Source organism: Leptidea sinapis, chromosome 3, assembly GCF_905404315.1.
Source record: "Leptidea sinapis chromosome 3, ilLepSina1.1, whole genome shotgun sequence".
Classification (NCBI taxonomy): Eukaryota; Metazoa; Arthropoda; class Insecta; order Lepidoptera; family Pieridae; genus Leptidea; species Leptidea sinapis.
In genome coordinates this window covers 337,067-363,876 of record NC_066267.1, presented here as the reverse complement: position 1 = coordinate 363,876, position 26,810 = coordinate 337,067, and the positions used below count along the sequence as shown (strand labels likewise).

General features: G+C 34.9%; 2 protein-coding genes across 4 annotated transcripts in view; both read left to right on the top strand.

Moving 5' to 3' along the window:
- LOC126979373 (general transcription factor 3C polypeptide 1) overlaps positions 1–11,994 on the top strand; it is a 29,902-nt gene extending 17,908 nt beyond the window's left edge. The window contains exons 2-7 of one of the 3 annotated variants that reach the window (XM_050828622.1): positions 1,284–1,556; positions 2,289–2,630; positions 3,933–4,270; positions 4,365–6,977; positions 9,359–9,476; positions 11,419–11,994. In XM_050828622.1, the coding sequence (XP_050684579.1) occupies positions 1,434–1,556; positions 2,289–2,630; positions 3,933–4,270; positions 4,365–6,977; positions 9,359–9,476; positions 11,419–11,946 (4,062 nt within the window). In that variant the 5' untranslated portion in view covers positions 1,284–1,433 and the 3' untranslated portion in view covers positions 11,947–11,994. Of the gene's footprint in view, positions 1–38; positions 517–1,283; positions 1,557–2,288; positions 2,631–3,932; positions 4,271–4,364; positions 6,978–9,358; positions 9,477–11,418 lie in introns of those variants that run through there. The other 2 variants (XM_050828621.1, XM_050828623.1) reach the window with 2 other exon arrangements.
- An 11,118-nt stretch (positions 11,995–23,112) lies between these two features.
- Positions 23,113–26,810, top strand: part of LOC126979444 (cAMP-dependent protein kinase type II regulatory subunit) — a 57,806-nt gene continuing 54,108 nt past the window's right edge. The window contains exon 1 of the mRNA XM_050828753.1: positions 23,113–23,650. Within this exon, the coding sequence (XP_050684710.1) occupies positions 23,437–23,650 (214 nt within the window). The 5' untranslated portion in view covers positions 23,113–23,436. The remainder of the gene's footprint in view (positions 23,651–26,810) is intronic.

Below are 26,810 nucleotides of genomic sequence, written 5' to 3'. Positions count from 1 at the left end.
TACATCAATCAATACGTCAAAATATTATTATGAGGTAGACTTTTGACTTTTTCATTCAAAGTCAGAAATCAGAATTCAGATTGTCAGATCACAGAGATGTTTTGTTTTCAAATTTTAATTCACATGTTCACACTTCACAGTACATTATTTGTAATTAATATTACGAACATATTTCAATATATACAATAAGTGTGGTTTTAAGAACTTCATAAGATGTTTGCCAATCCAAAAATATCGGCTAATGTAATAAATACATTCTTTTTAGATCACAAAGCTATAATAATTGATGAAATAGCACTAAATGGGTTAGAGGGAATTGGCTTTGATTACTTGTGGAAATGTGTAAACAAACGTCTATCATGCGAATTAACACCTAAAATAAAAGAAAAATTTTGGAATTTTATTGTCAAAAGTAAAAGTATTTCTTTTTATTCACTTCCAAATCCTTTGCCTTTAGTAGAAATCTATGACAGGTTTAATATAGTCAATGAAGAATTTGGTCAACTGATGGATCCAGTGAGTACTTCCACATCTTAGTAGAGTTTCTCTGTACATATAAATTAGGTACAATAAGTTTTAACATTTCTAATGCTGTTCCATCTTCAATCTCCTCATATCGATATAGCTAGATGGCAGGTTTATCATGATTAAGATTTCGCAATAAGGTTTTCTTTTTAAAATAAAAACACATTTTCATACAACCATGACTTTAGATAATAACAGTATCAGAAATTCAAAGTAAATTAAAAGAGAAAAGTAATTGGTACCTACTTGGCTTTCCATTACAAAAAGCACAAGGTCGTATTACTTATGATGATTCTGTAAAACATAAAATATTGGTTTTGTCTGAGTACTGTTTATTTTCATGTTTTATTTATTCAACATTAGCCTATGAATTGGCTATGGGCTGGGCATATGAGTAGAGGGAAGAAGAAGTGGAACAAAAAGTTCACATAGAATGGTATCCTAGGAATGGCATAAGAAACAGGGGAAGACCCCTCCAAAGATAGGAGGACGACCTTGCCAAATTTGCAGGAGTGAAAAAAAGAGAAAGGAGTGGAAAAGGTTGGAGGAGGCCTATGCCAAATGGCAAACAGCTGAAGACTAGCTGGATTTTATTTAAGTTAGATATAAGATATTGTATTGTTTGTTTTGAGTTGAATAAAAGGCTTTATTATTATTAGCCTATGAATTAGTTAGTGCTTAATCTCATAAAGCCTTCCCAGAGATATATACTTATATGAATAATATAATTCTTTTAAATCATATTAATATAATTATAGACTGAATATCTTGATGGGCCATATGAATATTGTCCAATAAAAAATGAGCATGGATCCTGTTCAACATATGAGAAAAGGAAACCAATTCCCACAGATACACTAGAGAAGCCATATGAAGATGTATATAAAACACATGGTAACTATTTGGTGATGGTTGCATCACTGGAAGAAAGATGGAAAGCTCTTGCCTCTCACCTTCCCATTTCAACACTGTCATGTCTTACAAGTGTCCATTATTGTATATTGGAATTAGTTGGAAAAGGAAGAGAAAATGTAAGTTGTTTCTGCTTTTACTACATATACAGTATGACTTGTGAGACACTAACAATACTTGACACCTGTTTATTACATTAATGCCTGTTTTTAAATTTTGGTTACTAAAAATTATATGTAAGAAATGAATTATTATATAAGTTAGATATTCAATGCTTGAAAAAATTCATCATCGTGCTTTGTGTGAGGCTGGGTATTGGGCCATTGGGTGTTATCGGCCAGTTGCTGAATTCATCTTCTTCACCATAGTAATAATATAATAATGGTTTCTTCACTAAAAGAAGTACATTTGTTTTTTAAATTAGATTGTCTACAACATTTTTTTATTTATGAAAATAAGGGATGATACGAGCATGATGTTCAGCTGATGGTAATTGATACGCCCTGCCCATTACAATGCAGTGCCACTCAGGATTCTTGAATAACTCCAAATATTCTGAGCGGCACTACAACTGTGCTCGTCACCTTGAGACATAAGATGTCAAGTCTCATTTGCCCAGCAATTTCACTGGCTATGGCACCCTTCAAACCGAAACACAGTAATGCTTACACATTACTGCTTCACAGCAGAAGTAAGCGCTGTTGTGGTACCCACTATCTAGCCGGCATCCTGTGCAAAGGAGCCTCCCACTGGCAACATCCCTTTTTGAAATTATCTGAATTACTTGGAATATACCGTATAATATACAATATCTAGTTGGTAAGCCCTTTTTATAAATTAATTTTTTTAAGGGACAAATGACAGTGGGTAAAACGAACTTGAGCAAGATAATAAACGAATCTAAACACCTGTTCTATAACCGGAGACATTTACAACAATTGAATTTAGTGAAAACGCAGAGTATAACACAGATTTTTATGGGTAAGGGAATGAAAACCTTGATGTTGCGCCTACCACGTTTTCACCAACCATTAATAAAATCTCAGCCAAAACAAGGGAAAATCTTTGATAAAATAGAATACTTAAAAAACCAACCAAATTTGTGTGAAATAAATGATGAGATGATTCGTAAAGGGCTTTTAACACCAAGTGAAAGTAAGAGGCTGCAGAAGACAGTAAATATATTTAAATTTGTAAGTAATGTTCGTAAACCTTTCCTAGCTCATATGGTATTTATTTCCAGGTTCAGTACCAAACTGTATTACATATTGCTTTGTGAAACTTGAATGTAAAAATGATCTCAGAACTTTATTTCAACATTCCACAGTAGTACTCTGTGATACAATAGCACATAGCAGGTTATTGCAAAAGATTAAAAAGCGATTAAATTACCCTTTGCTGAATTGCTTATAATGCCACAAGCCCTTACTTAAAAGGGCCTTGGCCCCTGGACTGTGGATATCCGGGGGTGGTAACTTCACCATTTTCCATCACATGAGACTCTTTCCTGTTTGCCCCAACTATATTATATTTATAATCTTAAGCACTACATGGCTCCAATTACGCAGGATATTGTTTAATCCAGCCCTAACCTGGTGTTAAGTGAACACCGCCACCCACATTGCAACACCAAAGGAATAACAGGAGCGTTGCCAGACTTTAATAAAGGTGTACGCGCTTCTTTGAAGGTACACATGTCGAATCGTCCCGGAAACACCGCAAAACAATTTCCACCACTTGGAAGAAAGTTCCTTGAAAACCGCACTGAGGACACATCCAGATGGTGGCGATGATATCCTAATTTGTGGTGTGTCGTGCGAAGTTGGAACTCGGCGGCAGGAATCAGGTGAAACAGCTCTTCGAAGCACTCCCCATGATAAATGCGGTAGAAAACTCACAATGAAGTGACGTCTGTACGCAACGCGATCTAGCCGTTCTCAGAGCACTGGGTGCCCGACCATTCGAGCTGCTCTGCGTTACACGCGGTCAAATGGATCGAGACAATATTAGGGTACGCCAGACCAGAGATGACAGCAATACTCCATATGTGGCCGGACCTGCGCTTTGTAGAGCGCTAGTATGTGGGCGGGCTTGAAGTATTGCTGTGCTCTATTTATGACGCCCAGCTTCTTCCAAGCCAATCGCTCGAGATTTCGAGACCCAGTATTCCGATGCTAATAACCACAAAACAGTATAATAAATAAACGTGATTTGTCATCCTAACGGACAAACATTTTACATTTTATTTAACATGAAGTAGAGGGAATAGCTAGACATAAGTAATTATATAATAACAGAGAGCAAAAAATGTTGAAAATTTGAACTCTTGCTGAAATGTTTTCCATATGTTCTCATATGTGCTAATTGATCGAAGTTAAAGAAAGCGTAATGACGGTAGTAATTTGGGGAATGTTCACTTACAATTAAAAACGAACCATATACTTATCCGTTAATGGCTATGAAAGACACTTAAATTTACTAAAAATAATTCACAGGATGAAAGAGAAACAGAAGTTTTTTCTAAAAGCAAGAAATCTAAAGGTACTACAAAAAAGAAATACATTTCTTTGCAATACATCAGTGAGGAATCTTCGAACTCTGACGAAGAATATAGCAGTCCTGAGCTTAAATGTCAGTATAAAGTTGGTGTGAGTATCATAAGGCAAGCATACGATTGCTTTTTAGAAGCTGGGCTCAAAGGCTTAACGCAGATAGAAATTGCCCAACTGCTAGGCGTCGAGTTTTACACATGTAGAACAATTTGTAGGATTTTTAAAAAAAGGGGTCTGGTACGGGAATTTTTAGAAGATAAAGGACGACAAAGAACTGCTAGGTAAGACTACGTAATTGTAAGATTACCATAAAATAATAATAAAATCGTAAACGTAAAATATGTACTGATACTAAAATTTATATTTTTTATGCAGATATATTGCTATTGCAGCAACTAACGAAATTGATATGAAATTTGCTGCAGAAAAGAAGAAATTATTGGAATATTTACACACTAACAAGAGAAAATCTGAGAATATTGAATCGAATATCGAAAAGAAAAAAGCGAAATTAAGTAAAGACAGTACAGACACAGCAGTTGATGATATAAGCAGTAGAATTATACCAGTCACACTTATTGATGGGATAAAAAACCAAAATTGTGGCTCGTTATTAGATAGTTCAAAAAAACCAACATTACGACAGTTGAAATTTGCGACGGGTATTTTGAAAGTGGTTAAAGAAAAGAAAATTGTTGCTGGTTATCAGACATTATCTACATTGGTATCTCAAGAGACTGGGGAACCAGCGATGGATACAAAGTCACTAAAACTGTTTTTACAAAAACTGATCACAGATGGTCAACTAAAAATTTATAAACTGAAAATCTCAGTCTTTGATAAAGAAAGGTATTGCATAAACATCTGTCCACCTTCCATTATGCCAGATGATCCATTACTGAGAACCAGATACAAAGAACTCAGTATTAAAGCTAAGCACAATTATAGGAAGACACGAGTGAACAAAGTTATAAATAGGCCAATGACTACCTACACATACCCACGCTATCTGAAAGTCCAAAAACTGCATGAACATATTATTAAACTTACTCATTTCAATACAGTAGAGTGCAACCTCGAACCTGGCTTTATCTCTTTATATGATATAATACCAGAAATGACTGTTGAATGTGCATTAGGTAATATAACGTTTGTAAATGCTGCATATAATGTGGTCAATTTAAAAATAAGCGACGTTGTTCTAGAACAGAAATTAAAAAATGCACCTGAAAATATCAGAAATATGGTATTGAATTCAAAAAGTTTGCATAACTCAGTAAGAGATTGCCTCAAAATCCTAGCAGTCCTAGGACTCGTTCAACTTATTGGTGATCCAACATCGAAATCGGCCGAGCAGGGCAATTTCGCAAATTGCGTGTTTTATGTAAATCGAAGAGCTAAAATACTGGATACGACTGGTGTATGGCCCCGAGCAAATGAAAATTCAGCAGTATTAGAAAACTCATATTACTTTAATACCTTTGATGACGTAGTCAGCTTTTGGGAAACCGTACAAAAAATAAGCGTTAGTACGACAATAATTACTGGTACTCAGCGCTGTAAATATAAAATCGTTTATCCAATACGAAGACAGCAAGATGTGCTTGACAATGACGTTGGTAAACGGTTTGGAGATGGTTGTGGCCCCTGTGGCTTTGATTCTTCAATTTTTATGGACCTAACGCGATACTGGCGTTCATTTGCAAACAGAAATATGTCTCCCAGGTTTTTGAGTATAATGAGAGCTCAAACAAAGCCTGAAAAAAATTTAAAAGATAAAAAGAAAGTGAGAACACGAAAGGTTAGATCTCGTGCCTCTCGGTCAACTGCGAAAACCAAAACAGCAGTGAAGGAAAAGATAAAGCGAAAAAATAGAACTGATCCTTTAGTGAAATGGACAAAACAAGATGATAAGATACTTACCATGCTGAAAGTAGTAGTAGCAATAATGGGACCAGTGTCTGGTTGTATCACGGTTAGAAATAATGTGGCTAAACTAATATTAACATCTAGGGATCCAAAAAAAATTGCATCTCTTTGCCATAGACGATCTGTCCATCTCGAAAACAATCCAGCCTTGTTGCATGAAAAACTTTGTGTTTTAAATGAATTGCGACGGCGTCGAAGCTTAATTGAAAAATACGACGGTCTGTTTAAAGTATTGCGTCTACGGCATTTTGGTAACTTTCCTAAATTTATACAAGAAGCAAAGTTGCATGTGATGGAATTACTTTGGATCTCTTTACAAGTAGCTAAAATTATTCCGTTTATTCAGCGTACACCATCAGTTGCTGCAAATCTTGAAGAATTTCATAGTAAATATGCCATCAACGCAACATCTGCTCACAGGTGCCTCAGTTCGTACATTACTACACTAGATTCAGACCCTACACTAGCTGTCTTAAAAGAAGGAATTATCCTGACCGTCATGCTTTCATTTTATAAAGAAATAAATGCAGAGACATCACAGCAAATTTACAAAATTTTTAAAAATTATACAGAAAAATATTTGCGTGCGGCAATCGAAGACCTACGAAAGTGTGGAGCAATTTCGGCAAAAGAAAAAGTATTCAACAGTCATTTAAGTAAAATACACTACAATGATATTGTTCAGTCGTCGTATAAAATGTCATTTGTTTATAAACGTCGATGGCAAAACAGACTGTTATTAAAATTTTGTGACAGTTTTGCTCAAATAATAGACTCCGAAGTACCACAGAATGGAATTAAAGGGTCATCCGTGATCAATTGTTTGTTTTTTGAAATGCAGGCTTGTGACTTATTGGACATAACATCTGTAACAGTTCCAGTTATAGTCGGTTCAGCTGGATCCTTGATAGAGGAAGAAAAATTGAATGTGATTGATATCGAGGCGAAGTTTAAACTAAAATCAGGCACAGTCGGGTGGACGGATCTATCAAATGTAAAGAAATTCTCTAATTTATGGCGAGATCATCCCATAACTTCCATATTTGCTTCAATGTCTAGGTAAGCTTAGTTTGTAGTTGAGAATGGGTGGGGGAAAGTATTTTCGCATATAGTTGGTATGTATAATAAATGTGTAAATAATCTCTTTGCCAGTACTGTGTGCATGTGGATGGTATTGATGACACTAAACAGGTTACGCTTAAAAAAAACAAATTAGGAAAATTTTGTTTCCACCTTTTTTTGCTATGGTTATCTTTCTGTCGAAATGAGTTAGTCTATTGACGGATTTTTTTTTTATTCGTTTTTTAACAAAAAAAGAAAACATGGTACGCAAGCCGCGAAAAAAATGTTACCTTTATCAGGCCTGTCTCACTCCCCGTGTAGGTATCGAAATCGTTAGTATGTGTGGCGACCTCTACACAGTAGGCCAGTCAGTAGGGAATCTCGAGCGAGCAGAGACGCACGCGCAAGATTGGTTGTCATCTAGTTCGCTGATCCGATCGATATTTTAAAACTGGAAAAACAAATAAAGCAAAGTATATTAAAAGTCATTACGATCCAAATTTAAATTTTTTAAGCTTCTTAAGCCAGTCTCGAACAATGTGTGATGTTGACATGCCACATGTTTTGTTCAACTTTGCTAATAATTGAAACTAAAATACCGGGTTGTGTAGTAAAACTTTGTAAAAATAATACTACAAGATATAAGAAAGACACTGGGGTCACATAATATCCTCAGTAAGTGTTTTGTATTTTATTAATTTCAATGTAAAATAATACCAAGCGTATGTTACAAAATTTGAAAGATGCCATTGAGTGTCAAGATACAACGCACACGAGCATCTAATAGTTGTAATAAAAAAGCTATTGTTCTTAGGTAGTGCGGTATCTACTTGGAACGCAACGGATAGCGATGCTTAATCTAAGACTGACACATTTAAAAAAATCTATATATCTACACAAAAAACCGTGTACTTATTTGCGATTCTTTATTGAAACCAAACCGTATATGAAGAGATTAATAAAACGATGATAAATGTAGATCACGTACGAAGAGAACTTCTAAGAAAGTTTGTGGTCTAAGGTCGTTCAGGCTTCGCGGACTGGCAACAACTGGGTGAACTTACAATTAGGTGATGTCGTGTTTATGGTGGGATTAAAAGGGCATTGTATATGAGCTTTTACCGCCGGATGGACCATAGATTCGGAGCTCCACTGTCTACACCGTGGCCGGAATTAATCAATAGAAAGGGTGTGCTCTTTCATTACGATACCGCTAGACCTCACGTAGTTTTGCCAAACCGATATGACTTATGGCACTGTAAAACTAAAAGTATTCTTCCAACTTAAAGGCAGGCAACGATTCCTTGATGCCTTGTTGCGGATGTCAATGGGCGGTTGCCTCACCATGTCCCATCACATGAACCTCTTGCCCGCTTGCCCCTTATTATTCATAATAAAAAACCACTCGGCAAAAATTAAAAGAGTTTGGTAGGGAGGTGCCAATGCAGTCGCCACCTATTTATTATTATAAAAAATTAAAACTTTTAAAACTCCCGTTAGAATTCAATCTATTTAGTTTCTTCCCTTTTTGTAATATTTACGACCTATAAATCAAGGAACCGTGTTGTCTACGGCTGCTGTCAACAGGTCGACTTGGTAGGTACCTACTGAAAATCAGTGTTGGAATTGGGGTGATCCTTATTTCAATTCCATAAATGCTGAGTGGGTGTCCTTTTCGTAACGCCGTATTTTTAAATTTGTTAATTTTACTATGTATATAATGTTTTGTGATGTCGTGAATAAATGAATACTTTACATAGCCCTGACTTTGCACCTTTACATTTCCAACTGTTAGTGTATCTTCAAAATTCTTTAGACATTGTTAGATTTAAATCAAGAGAGGACTACCAAATTTACTTGCCCCCTTTTTTTAATGAAAAATCGCAAAATTTCAACAGCAACGGGATCATATCACTGATGTTGATAAACATTCAAACACAAATGTCTTGAGTTTTCATATTAGATGCGAAAAAACTTTATCCCCTACCTATTATGAAGTATTTGGAAAATTTGTAAACCGAGGATATCCAGGAATTGCAACCTTTTAATTTTTAACAATAATGAACAGTGGTTACTTAGATCATTTATACGTCTAGAAAGACTAGGACAGCTGTGAAAGCGTCGAAAAAAATTGAGTTTAGAACTAACATCTATTTTGAGAAATTCACGCATGCTAACACAAAGTGTCATGCAAATCGTGGGCGTACGACGTAGCTTGTCACGCTCACTAAACTTATTTTCCTGGCCTGTTTTTATCGCTTATCTAACAGCAAGAGACTATCTAGATGTATAAATTATCTAAATTACAAAATATCATTCGGTCTATCTGGAAAAAGCTCATTTGAACACATTCACGTAATTTTTTTATTTAATTTTAGCAATTTTTGTGTCGATGTAACTGTTGGTGATGAGGTGAAAATCGTGGATGAAACTTCAGTTATTGTGGACTTTGTCGAAGGTTCTGGTGAAACAGGGCGCACTTTTAAGGAGTTGCAGGTATGTGTATATGTATAATGATAATCTAGCAACTGGACTGTATTATTTGAAATTAGAAATAATTTTCTCATCAACTAATATTTCTTTACCATATTATTCTTTAATTGAAATTCAATCGATCTAAACAAATTTGACTGACTAAAAATTAGTTCGTTTCTAGTCGGATTTAATTTGTGTTAGTAAAATTTATTGAATTAGGCCTTATCTTCCGGGAATCCGTAATTTTCTAAGTGTTATTAGTTATCTTAAGTGTGAATTCCGCTAATATTTTTTACCCTCCTTCTAGCTCTAACTACTACTAGCTCTAGCTTCGAAGCTGTCCTTCTAGAGTTCGGAAATTCAAAACTCTTGAGGATGCCTCGTATAGAAGCGTGTCGAATTTGTTGAAGCAGAGTTTTACGTTGCCGATTAAGGCCCGATTTCCACCAAAGCGAAGATGAGATGTGTAGCGGGGTAGAGATGTGAGTTTTGTATAGCAGGAATGTGAGCTGTGAGAGCTCGAAATCAGTCAACTGATACTTACAAAAGGAAGACGATCTCCTTTTTTAAAGTTAAAATGCGTCGCTTAACTAGTAGAGGCAGTTAAAAAAACGTAAGGAACGTCTTTTGCATTCAAGATAAGTCAATCCAATAAATGACGCTTCGGGTGTGCGATACGCGGGGAGAAGGTGCTGGGAAAAGAGCACAAGAGCGCGGGCGCCGCACTGCCCGTGCGCCCGGCTGACATCTCACATCTGCGCTCGCGGCACAAAATCAAAGAAAAATGAGACATCTCCTCTCCTCTCCGCTTGATCCATTTCCACCGAAGCTAAGCGGAGAGGAGATGTGGAAATAACGAAATCTGATTGGTTATCAAAACGCATCTCCTCTCTTCTCCGCTTTGGCGGAAACCGGGCCTAACCCGGTCGTTCGGTCGAAGGGATTAGGGCCCGGCCACAACACTGCGTTGCGGCGTCGCATCGTAAAAACTTACGACAGGTGTCAGTAATGGGTGCACCCAGTACCTTCTTTTCTGTTTCTTTTTCTTAATTCGTCTAAATGCAAGCAGAAGTAGAACACGCGCAGTGCGGTCCATGTCTACTAGCTACACTGAAGAAAATGAAGCGTTGGTTAGCGTCTTTTCGTACGATGTCGTATCCGATGTTATTTTTGCGATACGACGCCGCAACGCCCTTAAGCGTGAACTGATTCTTGTTTGGAGGACGCTTATAAGCCCTAACTTTAAGCCATGGCTTTCAGTGCATTAGGCATGTTGACTAACCAATATTAGCGAAATTAACCCGTAAGATACTCATAGATTCTACTCTTATTTAGATCTTTTGTTAAGGTTTAGACACTCGTTTTATCTTTAATGCAGGGTCAACCTTGTAATTCATCTTGAAAGGATATGATAAAATAATTGTTGGTTGCCAATGTATTCCCAATATAGCAGTCATGCCATAGTTTTTTTTAATCATAATTTCATACTTGATCCTCAATTGTTTTGTAACTTACACTTAAATAAGTGGTACGCTGTAATGGCCCTATATTTTTGGGAGCTTCATAAATTAAGATTTTAATACAAAAAAATAATTTAATATTCTTTATTGACCAAATTTTTAACGATAGCAATTTGACGTACTATAATCACATCTATCATTTGCCATAGACTTAGAAAGTACTTATAACCCGATAATGGTTTAATATCCAAAATAGATAATAATAATAAGCAGATAATACCAAGCTGGCTGTTTACGACTTGTCAATCAAAATCGGTTACACTAACAATAGATTCGCGTTTTTTCCTTGCTGTATCTCCGTAAGATATATATTTTCTCTGTGGCATTCTTTGTTAATATTTTTTTAATAGTTTTGTCAGTCAATGGTCCAAACTGCCATTATAGCGTATCACTTTCATAATTTCAGGTATGATTATGTAATAATTATAAATCTTATTCTGCAGAATTCAACTGGCTTGGATAATGATATTCTGAGAGAAAAACTGACAGAGTTAGAATCTGCCAACATAATAATCCGTGTGGGTTACTTTGACAACCGTGTTGTTCATAAGAAATTTGTGAAAACCTGGCTCTTCCAAACAGACCCAGATAAATACATAGTGCCCGCACCATGGCTTAATCTATCCGGAGAAATTCAACATAAGATATTCCTGAATTGGTTATCCACTGTTATGAACAAGATATTCGAGTGTCCTGGGTCATCGATACAATTCCTCTGTGAGCTCTTCGAATTCATATCAATGAGAAATCTCACATATTTGTGTACATTCTTGGAGAAGTGTGGATTTGTTTCAATAAAATGCATCCGAACTTCAGATGTAGACTTGTTTTCAGACGACGATAGTGTGCAAGAGTTGGTTGATTATAATCCATACGAATCCTATGAATGCACTTTAGTGTTTCCTATGAGAGATTCATTGACAAAGTTTACTTTTTTGAAGAATAAATTATCTGAAACTGTCGATGCTTAATAGAATAAGTGTTACGTTAGTCGAATAAAAAATATTTATTATTTAAAAGATTTTTGTTTCTGTTATACCATTTCTGATATTATCTCTAGTGGGTCCAGGCGCACGCTTCAAAAATAGCGTTAACTAAGCGAAACTCTATGAAAAAAGCGATTCACTCGATATAGGAAACGTGCAGATTCACAAATGACGGCTATAATCTTGTAAAAAACGGAGATAATCGAAATCCACTACTTTTAATACAACTGTTCGCTTTCAAACTTAGCCGGATTATACTTAGTCGCCAATCGCCATACTGTAATCACCTACTATTTAAAAATTTATGTCAAGTCACTGCACGTTTCATACTCAACTAAATTTTTAGGCATCCCGTCTCTTATTACGTAGTATTTACATCCTCTTTGAATAGCGTTAGGCTAATCAAACGAGTCTGCTGACATACCGCTTAAATGCAGACTTACTATGACCAAAAATCATGATTATATACCGGAGGTTAAGACCGTTGTTAATACACGCTTGTTAAAAAGTGGTATTCCTACTTTTATTGCATTGTCATACACTCATTCTCTGTTTTGATAAATTTGATGTGAATTTTTTAACGGCGGAGACTTCTATATCTTATAAGGCATGTGCCATTATTAGCCTAAAACCCACGATAGTAAACAAAATGGCCGATATTTGTTTACTATCGAAGCTGTTTTTTCTCCGCATTTATCACGGGGTGTGTTCCGAAGAGCTGTTTCACCTGATTCCTGCCTCCGAATCCCACCTTCGCATGAGACGCCACAAATTAGGATATCATCCCCACCATCTGGATGTGTGAAGGTCCTCCACAGTGCGCTTTTCAAGGAGCTTCCTTCCACGTACTACTACACTTGTGCGGTGTTTCCGGGACGATACGACATGGGTACCTTCAAAAAAAGTGCGTACACCTACCTTAAAGGCCGGCAACGCTCCTGTGATTCCTCTGGTGTTGCAAGAGAATGTGAGCGGCGGTGACCCGTACGCTGGTTTGTCCTTTTTCCATCAAAAAAGGTAATTTTGTATAAGTACGATAGAGGTATAATACACAATAATCGAAGGTTTAACGAACGATTACGAAAAAATAATTTTATCGTACGTTTGATAGGCTTAGGTAGGTACGTTGTGCCTATTATACGTTTAATCCTTCGACAAGCGTTTTATATTGAATAAGGTAGTGAAACTAAAAGGATTAATTAATATCTTTGAAGAATTCTACAAATTTTATACGATTCGGACGTGGCTTTACAGCAGTACTGTTTTCTAGGACCTTTCTATCACGTACAACCATTCAGTGCAATGCTTTTTCTTGCGCGGGTTTCGATAAGGGTAAGAACGCAAAATGCACGCAACCCAGCTCAAAAGCCGGTAACACTCGTGTGATTTCTCTGGCAATGCAATGTTATGCAAAGAGTTTGCTTAAACGTCAGTAACCCGTTCGTCCTTATCCCATTAAAAACAATTCGATAAATTTAAAAAGAAAAACATTCTGCAAAAACAACAAATATTAGCAATCACCTTATTATCTTTCATAATATAAATAAGTAAATAAAGCTTTCATAATAATATATCTTTACTATTATATAACTAGATTGGTTGAGTTCTTGTGACAGGCTTCGTCATGTTCGCTTAAATGTCGTTCCCTATAATTTGGTATTTATATATTAGATAGTGTGGTGCACCATGTTCCTGAACGGGTGCTACTTGTGGTGGTAAATGTTGTCTCAAATTGACGTTAAGATAAGATAAGATCATTTATTTGTAGTCATGGGTATACATAGATGTTTCAAATCACAATAAAAGTTCTCCATTCCTTGCCCGCATGCTGTGGCGTACAAATAGTAATTAATAACAAGTCAAACAAATATGTTTATACACAATGACAGTTAATTAATGTACATATCAATAATTGAATATTTTGAAATAACATATAACAAGTGAAATTGGTAAAAAGAAATTAAATTAAGTAATATGATATTTAAAAAATGTTAATTGAGTGTTGTATCTGAAAAGAAGTCTTTTATGGAATAGTACGATTTTGTCACTAGCATATTAAATAGTTTCTTTTTAAAACACTTCAACTTAAGTTCTGTGATAGTTGTAGGTATCTTGTTAAATATTCTCGGCGCCATTTCAAGAATACTATTGTACATCGAAGCTGTGTTGCTGCCATGTAAACGTAATCTATCCTTGCTTCTCAAATTAATATTGTGGATTTGAGATGTTCTGACAAATGTATCAGGGTTAGTTTTTACAAATAATGCTATTTCATAGATATATAGTGAGGTCAAAGTAAGAATTTTAAGTTGGATAAAGAAGGGTTTACAACTATGCCTTATTTTAAGACTACACATTGACCTAATGCAGCTCTTTTGGGCTTTAAAAAGTATATCTTTTTCGCATGACTTTCCCCAGAAAATTATGCTGTAACTTAAGTTGGATACAACAAATCCATGATACGCTGTCAGAACAATTTGTCTATTAGCGACTTTTGAAAGCTCATGCAGTGCGTACGAGAATTTACTTATTTTCTTACTAAGTTCTATTGTATGTGCCTTCCAATTTAATTTACCGTCAATGTTAAGTCCTAAAAATTTTGTTGTTTCGACACTTTCTACAACACAGTCATTGTATGTGACGTTAATTTTTTGAGGTGTGATTTTTGGTTCTCGCAAACGAAAGATCATAACTTTAGTTTTCTGTAGGTTTGCTTGCAAATTATTAATGTTAAGCCAGTGTAGTGTCCTTGCTAGAGCATCATTTATATTTACTTGAAGTTGTTGCAGGCTGTCACCTTTAATTTTTTTTTTTTTTGTATTTATTATTGAACCAACAGCACACAAAAATTAAACTAATAACAAAAATATTATGCGATGGCCGACTGCCAATTACAGGTTCACACTATTTATGGTATAACATTTAACGCTCTAATTAAACTATGATTAAATCAAAATAAAAAATAATTAACTAATAAATATAAAGGTGTGTATGAGTGTATGTGTGTATGAGTGTATGTGCGTATGAGTGTATGTGCGTATGTCTTAAGTCGTTTTCAACTCTTCGATTACAGTATACTTAAAATGATTTCCTTTTTGAAAGAGCTTTTAGTATGGACGAATATATCTATTGGTAAGAAATGTTTATTATAGCAGCTAAGGGTACGGCAGACCACCGAATTCTGTGCATAAATAGAGTGAGTAATTGGGACATTAAAAAGGGTGGTATGCCTTGTACGCTTAATCGGGATTCTAAATTGCATGAATGAAGATGTAAGTTCGGGGCAGTCAATTTTGTTGTTGCACACGTCATACAGAAATAACATATCTAGTAAAGTTCGCCGGTCTTTCAATTGCCTTAATTTATGGTGGCTACAGGATTCCTCATAACTAGAACCATAATGCTGAAGGCGATATTCTAATACCTTTACAAATTTTGATTGTATATTCTCTATTTCATCGATATATATCCTACAGTATGGGTTCCAGATATTACAGCAGTATTCTAAGACGCTACGAACATATGAGAAATAAAGAACTTTTATACACTCTAAACCTGAAAAAGGTTGACTTACACCTAGATTCCTGTAAGCTTTTTCAGTTACTGCAGCAATGTGATCTGACATTGACATTTTTGTATCAAACACTATTCCTAAGTCCCTAATGCTATTCGTTCGTGTTAAAGGAACATCAAGTAATGTGTATTGGTATTCTAATTTATTTCTTTTTCGCGTAAAGGTGATTTGAAAACATTTAGTTACATTGACTCCAATACGGTTGTCATGACAATAGTCACACAGTCTGATTAAATCACTCTGAAGGTTTATTGAATCTATTTCAGTCTTAATGCGAGCGTAAATTTTAGTGTCGTCAGCATACATAAGAAATTTAGCAAACTGGAAACAGTCGCCAATATCATATAAATAAGATAAATATAGTAATGGTCCCAAAATTGACCCTTGCGGAACTCCAGAAGGAACATCCACAAGGTCAGAACGATGCCCAGCCAAGACCACAGCTTGCGATTGCACAGGTAAGACTCCATCCAACGAAGAAGATCACCACGAATCCCTAGTTCCTGCAACTTGCGTAAAAGTATAATATGGTCGACTCGATCAAACGCCTTCTCAAAATCAGTATAAATTACGTCAATTTGATAACCATCATCCATTCCACGCTGAACGTAATTAGTAAACAGCAAGATTGGTATTAGTGGAGCGACCATGTATGAAACCATGCTGCTCTAGAGGTAAGTGACGAATGATTATGGGGTACAGGTAATTGTGTGTTACCCTTTCCATTAATTTACCTAACGTATTAAGTATTGATATAGGCCTATAATTTTCAACAGATGCTTTAGACCCTTTTTTATGTATTGGTACAATATTAGCAGTTTTCCATATTTTTGGGAAATATCCTTCAAGAAAGCAGCGATTAAAAATTAGTGTTATAGGCGCTGATGCAGAACAAGCGACCAGAAAGCTTGGTGGAATTTTATCACAACCCGGGCCTTTTGATGTATCAAGAGTTTTTAGTAATTTTTTTACCTCGTCAATCGTAAGTTGAATATTGCTAATTGTATCATGACAAATAGACCGTTCCTCTGAAAAAACTTTATATTGCGATGCAGGTGAAACAAAATTTTTGAAGAAGAAATCATTAAAAGCATTACAAATATCATATTGATTTGAGATAGTCTCATCTTTATAAAGCATCACGCCAGGGTAAGCAGATTTATTATTTCTTTTGGATTTAACATAAGTCCAGATTAATTTAGGTGTAGATTTTATTTTATCCTCCGAGTTCCTAATATATTCTGAATAGCAACTTTTTTCAACATTTTTAACACGCCGACGTAATTTAAAAGGAAGCATAGTCGTTCGGATTATTGTATTTTTTCCATAGATGATGATATTTTGCTTTCTCTTTTATTATATTTATGAGAGCCTTAGTGTACCACATAGGATATGTGTAAGTGTGCGAAACAGTTTTATGAGGTACAAATTGCGATATCGATTCATACAATATGGAGTAAAATTTATCGATCGCGTCGTGCAGTGGTAAGCATTCAAGCGAAGTCCAATCGTAATTAGAAAAAAAGTAGTTTACAGCATTATAATCTACCTTATTATATAAATAACGTTTCGTATTAGTACGTTTTATTGACGGTAATACGATATCAATAACACAAATATCAATTGCAGGGTGGAAAATATCCTCTTTAACTAAAGGTGATTTTGATTTATTGATAATTAAAGATGTATTGGAATAAATTAAGTCTAGTAGGTTGTTATGGGTATTAAAAAAGAAATTATATTGTATTAACCCAAGAAATGCTGTTAAATTTAATAACTCCGAGGCAGTATTCTGGATAACGATGCTTCCTTTTTTTAGTACAATAGGATGCCCCTGTTTCCAATCAATACATGGCAAATTAAAATCCCCTGCCAGAATAAAATGATCATCAGGGTGGGAATTAAATAATTGCGATAATATCTCGCAGAGTTTCTGTATCCATGATGGAAGTATCTGGTTAGGAGGAATATAAGCACAAATGATATTTAAGTCACATAGTGAGCCTAGAGTGCGGGCAGGTATAGATATGCACATACATTCCAGATCATCGTGTTCAAGGTCAAAGCGCCGGCGAGTACCGAATCGGTTCGCACAAGCAATTAATACTCCCCCACCAAACGCATCACCTCTCGTGGTACGGTCACGACGAAATACGTCGAATCGCGCAGAATCGCACAATTCCGAGTCTAAAATACTAGGACATAACCACGACTCAGTAATAAGTGCTATATCTATTTGTGATATTGATAGGTTATTAAAAAGTATGTTTGTCTTTGTCCGCAGTCCTCTTACATTTTGATAGATTAAGTTTAATCCTATATTTTGCCTATTCAGTGTGGAAGACATAATGAATAAATAAATAAGTAATTATTTTAAGCATTGTCACGTAAAAGTTAATGATAAATTGAATAGAAAATAATGATTTAAATTTTATTTGTAATTTTATGTAATTATTAGTTGATTGTAACCGAGAGTTATCAGCACTAACTAATATGTGACGGGAATATAATATATATACAGTATCTACTATCAGGAAAATAAGTATAAAAAATATAGATACAAAACTTTTTGCAAGTGTTTGGAAATACATTATTATTTTTGAAATTACTGTAAAAGAAATTGTTTTGTGAAAGAGTTGTGATGTATTATGTGTGTAAAACAGTTTTTTAGTGTGAATGTGAGTTATTACTAAGTTGTGTAGGTATACTTTCGTATAGTTATTGTATGTGTTGTTGTTGTGTAAAGTGTATGGTGTGATGCATATTAAATTACAACAAGTGATAAAAACGAGAAACAAATTAAAACTAAACAACTGTACATATAAACGAGGTTATAATAGAGATAGGTGGCGAGGTTTCGTTGCGACGTACAAAAATTCGGCAGTTTTTTGTCCAAATAAATTTAAAATTCATATCTTTACATTTTTGTTTGCATTCTCTGAACAGTGTACGGTTATTCTTAGTAAGATGTTCATTTATCTAAATTTTGGTATTATCTAATGTACTAACCTCGCCACGTATTCCAACATCAGACGGTTTAACATTCCGGTTTTTACGGGATGCTGCTATGATCGCGTCCTTAGTACAACGATGACGGAAACGAGCAATGATGGTGCGACCCTTAGCGGCACTACTTGTTCGACGGGCCTGGACTCGGTGCGCAAATTCCACATCATCACTCTGAATGCTAATACCTATCTTTTCAGCCAGTTTAAGCACTATGTCAGTAGTATCTTCATCTTTCGATTCTGGTACACCCACCACCTCAATATTCTGCAAACGACTCCACTGTTGTTGGCCTGCATTTTCTTCCTCCAAACGTTTTATACGCGTGGTATGCGTGTCGACATCTGCTCGTAGCCGTTCGTTCTCTTCCCTCAGACGTTTTAATTCGGCAGAAGTGGTGCTCAGATTTTTTATCAAATCGTCATATTGATTACTTATGTAAGTGAGAGTTGATTCTATAGATGAAATTTGGCTTTTAACCGACGACAGTTCACTTTTTATAGCATTAGAAATTAATAAAGGTAGCTCGTCTTTTAGCGCACTCGGGCTGCCCAAACTGTATTCCGTGGACCGAGCAGTTGATGGATTAGCCTTCCTGGTTGTGATATACGATACATCCTCGAGACATTTTACCGGAGTATCTGTGTTGTCACCAGCTCTGGGCAGTTTGCTCACACATAATGGACATGTCCACGAAGGTATTTTCTTAGCATTGTCTAAACTCAATCCGACGCATTGGTAGTGATAAGATATCGTACAATTAGGACGACAGCAGATAATTTTCTCAGATTGGCGCACTGATTTTTTACATGCGTTGCAATTAGACATTTCAATAGAAATCAAGTGTAGCAAGCAGTATTAAAAAACAGACGGTAGGCGTCAACCGGTTTGTCCGCTAATGCACAACGTGCTCACTGCTATTCACACAATGATTCTTATATTCACAAAACTTTGCAATTGTTTATTTATTACAACATCATTGTTTGAATTGTATTATCTATAATTAAATTTATTCACTAATTAACAATTGAACTGTGTACAATTTGACCACAACAAAACATTTGAAACCACTTATTAATAATTTAAATTAGGAGATACCGAAAGAGCGTCTTATCTAATCCGCGACGGTGGTTAATAACTATAGTACTGTCATCTGCAAATAAAATCGTAGGATATGGTATATTTGAGGGCAAGTCGTTTATATATAACAAAAACAACGTTAGATGTCGTAGAGCATGAACAAATGAGTACAGGTGAAAGGATGAGATATCAGTTATCATGTAATTTTAAAACCGTCACCATATCTAGTAAATATAAAGTATACTCGTGTTGGGTGAATATTTAATATAGAATACCTCCAGGTAAGAAGACGATCGAAGGTAGGAATTTTATACTTATTTGAACATCCCGTAGTGCGAGTACACCGAGCAACAGCTTCAACTAAAGTTGTCATTTAACAGCCGCTCAGAATTTTTGGGCTTTTCAAGAATTCTGAGTGGCACTGCTTTGTAATGGGCAGGGCGTATCAATTACCATCATCTGAACGTCCTGCTCGTCTCGTCCCGTATTTTCATAAAAAAAAACAGTTCTAAGATATGTATGTGATAATCGAGCGTTCACTCCAGTTGACTTTTGACAGCTCTGTGAAATTTTGCAAATTTGTCTTCTGCCTGAGCGGTTTTGAAGTTTCAAATCCTGGGTTCGAAAAGGTTAATCTCGCCAAAAACGATTCAAAGCAGCGGCTGATAAATAGCACTGGCCGCTTGTAGTAAAGGTTAAGGGAAATTGCTAATATTTCCCCGTATCAGGTATTCTACAGGGTCAAAGTACCAATCAATCCTGGAACTGTTGCGGCCTGTCTTTAACATTAATTAGACACCACCAATATCTACTACTAACATAAATAGCTACCTCTTTATAAATTAATGAATAATTATTTGATTTGGTGTATTGGATTGCTTCTTCCGTTTTTATATATTTTTTATTATATTCTATTCAAAATTAAATTTTAACACACAATCACATCTAGGTATATTTTATTTTAATTTATCAATAGGCCGTTTATTGCTTATAAAGGATCAAATAACACATCCATGACTGCCCTCTGAATATACTGTTGCAACAGTATGACATACAGATAGTTTCTAATAAGCGAGATATAGATATTTTTTGAATATATAATATAATGTTATATAAGTTAATATACTTAACGTTTTTTTAAGTTAAAGAATGAGAATTAATTTTAAATAATCTGTCCGAAACGTAATTAAATTTTTTATGAGGTCGTATAAGATCGTTGAAATTGAAACAGTAAATAATGGAGCTACAAGAAGGTGAACTGAATTCTTATCCAAAACATTAATATTGAGGGCCAGAACATTAAATTTATTGGTAATATCAACCCGGTCTGAAATTTGGAAATTTTCGCCGATAAAAAGTTTTAAGTTAAAAGATTGAGCGAAACTTTCTATTACAACTTTCAAATCATCTAAAACAGAGTTAACTTCACCACCCAAAGTACCATCATCCAAGTACCAAACATTAAATTTTGATTTTAGTTTTGTTATGGCGGAGTGAATGGCTAGGCTAAATATTGCTGGACCAAGAGGGTCGCCTTGCTGACAGCCAACGGAAGACCAAATGGACCTAGTTATGCAGAAAACAGCCATAACACATTTTTTCAAAAAATGTGTTATAAAAGCAGCCATGCTAATTTAGACATGGCGGTTTTTTTACAAAAACACATGAAAATTGTGTCTTCTATCGAGTCCTCTCTTGAGAAGAATTTAAACCCCAGAAGACTCAAGTTTGCGTTGACCCATTGCACATAATATGTGAAATCTGATTTTGACAATGAATTTAACAACTGTTTGGACAAATGTCGTGATTCGGCCAATCTAGAAAGAGAATATGTCTTTACGCCCCTGTTAAGCAAATTATGGCCGAATGGAAAACCTATCGCAGAGTTAGGCTCTGGCTACGTTACATCATATCAATAAGACATCTAAAATTAGAGGATACTCGATATTTTAATAATTATATATATTTTATAATTACAATAATTTGACAAGTGGACAATATATTGAAGACGACATCGACGGATTTAACACTTGAGTTAGATTTCTATTTTAAGAGTGATCACGAAAATTTGTCTAAAGTTCAGTCTCGATTTTTTTTTAAACTTAGCCACATTTAGCTTCACATAATTTTAACTGGACAAGTGTTTTGTATTAACAATACGTTATTACTTGCAAAATTTCATAGTTAGTTTAACGGAAAATAACCTATAAATTTTAATTCCCTTGGGAGTGTCGAAGTATACGTTTTTTCGGCATAAACGGCTGTAACTTTTGTTTACGTTAATTTAGAAGTTTGATTTTTTACAGCTTTATGAGACGAAGGACTTGAGTATATCGTTATAACTGTTATATTTCAACTGAATACCTCCACAAGTTCCCGAGATATAGAGTCTTGACTGACAAACAGACAGACAGGAGGGGCAACAAAGTGATCCTATAAGGGTCCAATTTTTTCCCTTTGAGGTACGGAAACGCAAAAATACGAAAGCAGCAAAATAATTTCGATTGTTTTGTATTTTAGTTTTGTTGCTATGGATTTTTCGTATGCTTTTTTATTTATTTTGTTCTTTAAAAATAATTCAAAATACAGCCAATTCATGTGGCTGGATTAAGCTTTATTGTGATAAGTGTAAAATATGCCTTTCTGTATGAAACACGTCTAAAACGTAATTATTTGCTTTAATAGCAACAGTTCATAATACTGGATAGGATAAAAAAATAAATAATACTTAAATAAATATTGTTCAACTTAAAAATTACCAGAAAAACAAAACATAACCAAAGTGTAACTATAAATAGAAAAATGCTTATAAAATATCTGTTCGTACTTTTACCCACATGGCTGTTTTTTGCGTAACGAGGTCCAAATATTATGATTTTTGAATAATAATTTCGATGGTTTACTATGACATTGCCAAAAATAATGATAGATTGGAGGAATTGAATTTTTTACTTCTCTCAGCAGAGCTCCCCTATCAACGGAGTTAAAAGCATTTTTCACATCTAATTTATATCACCAGAGTAACTCTCCAAAAAAGTACGCGCTGCGTGGACTGCAGCTTCGCAACCACCTTTGCAGCCGAAACCCCTATGTAGTTAGGATGAATTCAGTTGATAGGAAAGGAGAAATATGTCTACAACAAATTTTAGAAAAAAGGCGTCGAAAGGTGCTGCCCACGGCTATAGGACGAATACCACCACCTTTTTTCTTAAGATTACATATATTCGCTGGGGTGTCAGTCCATTGGGGCCGCCGGCAGAATCAGTCTTAAAGGATTATTGCTTTTAATACATAACCATCATTAGCCCGTAGATGGTTCCAAAGATGAGGATGTTTGGGTCAGAACAACTAGGGCAATTCCGGGGAAACCCGGACGGATGGCAACCCTAAATTGTACGAGCACAGCTAGAGCTCATGAATTTTGGTTTTTCATCCCGTGCCATAAATTAATTAAAAAAATATTTTGCGTATTTGGAGAATGTCAAATGTCAATGATAGTCGAAACTCGAAATCCGCTGTCCGAGTTTCGTTCGACTTTCAACAGATCGCCATTTTTATTGTGCAGTGAAAAGAAATTCATTTAATTTATCAAGCTAAAACTGCCAATATTCACTGTATATTGTAATTGATTTTTGATAGTGTGAAGCGTTTTTGAAGTGCATATAGTAAAAATTTTATTCCTAGCGTTTTTATGTGTTGGTGTGCCGCTCAGCTACTTCAATGGCTCTAATATTGAAGTATTAATAAGTTGAGTAAATTTACGTAGTTCGGGAGAAACTCCGTACTGTAAGGACGAAGTGGTGAAGTGGTTAGAAATGAGCAGGCCTCAAGGCGGACGCATTCAAGTCCCGGATGACCTTAGAGAAATTCTATTGGAATTCACCATAAGTTACCTATTGGAACAGCCCGGCGATGTTATCAACTATGCTGTCGAATTCTTCACTAGGTTACAAAACAATCGGACCACCACTATAGCTCGTGGGCCGGCGGCGGGCACACCCGATGAATCTATAATATCAGATGAAGAAGGTAACATAATATGAGTATGGTTTTTATTGTTAATGTCAGAATTTATCACAGGATAAATCAAATGACCCATATTTTGCATGAGTTATAGATTAATATGTCTTTGTCAAATGCCAAATATCATTCAGAATTCATTGCAATTTTCATAAGGTCTCTCAAAATATAATTAAACATTCATCATACAGCTATTTTACTTATTGTATTTACAGTAGGAACTGTTGCTAAAAACTTGAAATTTTACAAATGAACCCTAATTTAATTAAAATTCATCAAATCACGCAAAAGCAGTACTTTTGTGCAAAGTGTTGCTGTAGTTGGAACATTACATTCTACGTTGAGCATTATGCCTGCATAATGCGCTTTAATGCTGTCATTGAAAAACAACCATATCTTGCTGTCTGGTTATACTAAAAAAATGTTTAAAGTAGAAAGTAAAGCATATATATTTTCTTGTACTTGGCTAGACCTTAAAATTCAACCCAAACTGCCAAGTGTCCATCTGGAGTGGTACGGAGATATAATGTACCTCATTTGGTTCCTGACAATAAATAATGGCTTCACATAATTACATTGACACTTTTTTCTGTCATCTAAATTTACTAATAAATCTCATCTAAATAATTTAATCTACATTTACTCTATTCTATAAATTTGTGTAAGGCATAAAAGCATTGAACACATTAAACACGGAAACAGTCTTGTTAAAAAAAAATTCACATAATTAAGTCACAATTCAGTAAACTATTACTGCACAGTAAAAAGAGTATTAGGGAGCACAGTATTTTATTGTATTTTTAAGTAATATGTCTACTTACAATCTGTATAATTTCTACACCACTTTAACACATAAATGTATTTTAAATCCTTGTTTTATCTGTTTTTAAAATATCGTCTGGCAGGGTTTCAATGGTACCCACTCGCTTAATCAAACTGATCCCCGATCAGGTACAGTTTGTAAGCCCTGCCCACTAACAGTATAGTTTTAGTTGGCTATTTTAAGGTGTCAGAAGTGCTTCCATTTTTTATATGTAAAACTGCATAAAAGGCATTAATTTTCTCAAAATTGATTCCTTTTTAATTCTTTATGATGTCATTTCAAATACAACTACCGCTTCGGAAAAAAATGGTGGTCTGAGAGAGAAGAAGTGGCGCAAGAAACTTTCCCAGCATTCTTTTTAAGAACATATACAATATTTTACTGTCAATGTTATTGCTATGAAATAATTAGAATCTAGTCCCAGGCTGTCTGATCACTTAGATATTCAGTTGTGGAGTAGTAGGATTTACGACATAACCATTTCTTAATAAATCATTTAAATTTATTTATAGATAATGTCCAAACAGTGGCTGAGTCTTTATTATAAAAGTGTATACATTTAATCTTAAAGCTTTTATGTAACTTATGTATGTAACAAATCTACCTTCATCCCATTCTGTCAAGACCAATTAACTTCAAATTTTCATAGCTAATTAATTGTTAGCTTAATTTATTATAAACATCTTCTTTTGTGGCAACCTTTAGAAAAACAAATATTATAATCTATTTCTCCAATATTATTTGTTTTATATATTATATATATATTATCTTTCATCCAAAACATACTTGGAATATTCTGCAAAAATACTTTTGGCAAGAAGCCATTTTAATTCTTGACTTATAAAATTTTGCATTAAAAGTAACATGTAGTAAATATAGGTTATTTTACAATAAAATAAACTGCACATTAGCATTGTACGTTACCAGCTGCTAAAAATTATCTACAATTTAGTTACATTTTCAGAGAAATCTGTTTACATGTTGGCAGTCTGCCATACCTGATCCATTCACTTGTTTGCATTGAACTGAACAATGTTTACATTGGTTTTATTATAATCTACATGGTGATAAAAATTAATTAGTATTACTGGGTTAATGATTAACACTCAATTACAATTTGAATCAAACAACTTAACCAGTGATATACTAGGTATCTTATACTTATTTATTTATTAAAGCACACCACATCATATACAATATTCTTAATCTTATGTTACAATTCGTAGTTCTAAATTTTATGTCAATTATGGTGAACATAAAAATAACAAAAAGTACTCCCTAATTACTTCTGAATATAGAACTAATACTATCACTACAATAAAGACAAAATAAGAAATGAAAGTACAAATTAGAAATTTAACTTATTAATTGAAATAATGGAGATGAAAAAAAAATACTTATTTGACCAATGCAGATTGAGTAAGAGCTAAGTGTTTAACAACACTTTCTTTAAACCAGACCAGCCCAATATTGGCTATCGGTAGTGACGGAATATTTTAAGTTCTGAATTGGTATTGTTTAACTTATTGTACTCTCAAAGAATTCGAGTGAGAGAAACTCCAAAATTTTTCATTTATTAATATTTATTAGCAGTGGTATACCATTCATCAGCTGGAAAAAACTAAATCTAGATTGACAAAGAACATCTAAACTGAAAAATAATGGATAGATGTTCAGTTCCAAAGATATAATTTAACCAAAATTCCAATAATAAATAAATAATTAAAAATATTACACTTTTATTTGTAATTATTCAGACAATGGTGTCAATGAAGTTTCTAAATTGGTGACTCATGTATAAATTTTGCACACAAAAAATACTCACTCTATAGGCCGTTCCCAATATTCTATCTCTTACTTGAGATAAAAATCGTAACTATCATTGGCTTTTCTGCCCCAATAAACTTATTTCTGGTAACTCACCTTATCCGTGCATTCTGTCTGTCAATGGGACAACATATAGCTTACCAGGGATCTTGTTCTTCTTCATACGGGCGCTTTCCGCAACTCGACGTCCATATGCGCCTATTTTGCGTGCGAGGGTGGTAGAAGCTACTCCAAGAAGTCACCCAACCTATTAACGTCGCGGAAGACTTCCTGCTTCGCCCTGTAGTTTGCCACCTCACTGCATTCCAGCAGAACGTGAGCGGCTGTTTCCTCTGCCCCCAGGCAACCTCTGCATAGAGGGCTGTCCGTGACACCTAAATTAAACAGATGCCTGTTAAAATTGCCGTGACCTGTGGCCGCACATAATATTAATCTTAGTCGACACCAATTAAGTTGTAAGATTTCCCTGGTAAAACGCAAGTCGGCGCAAGGTAAAGCTGCTTTGGCTTGCCTGCACTC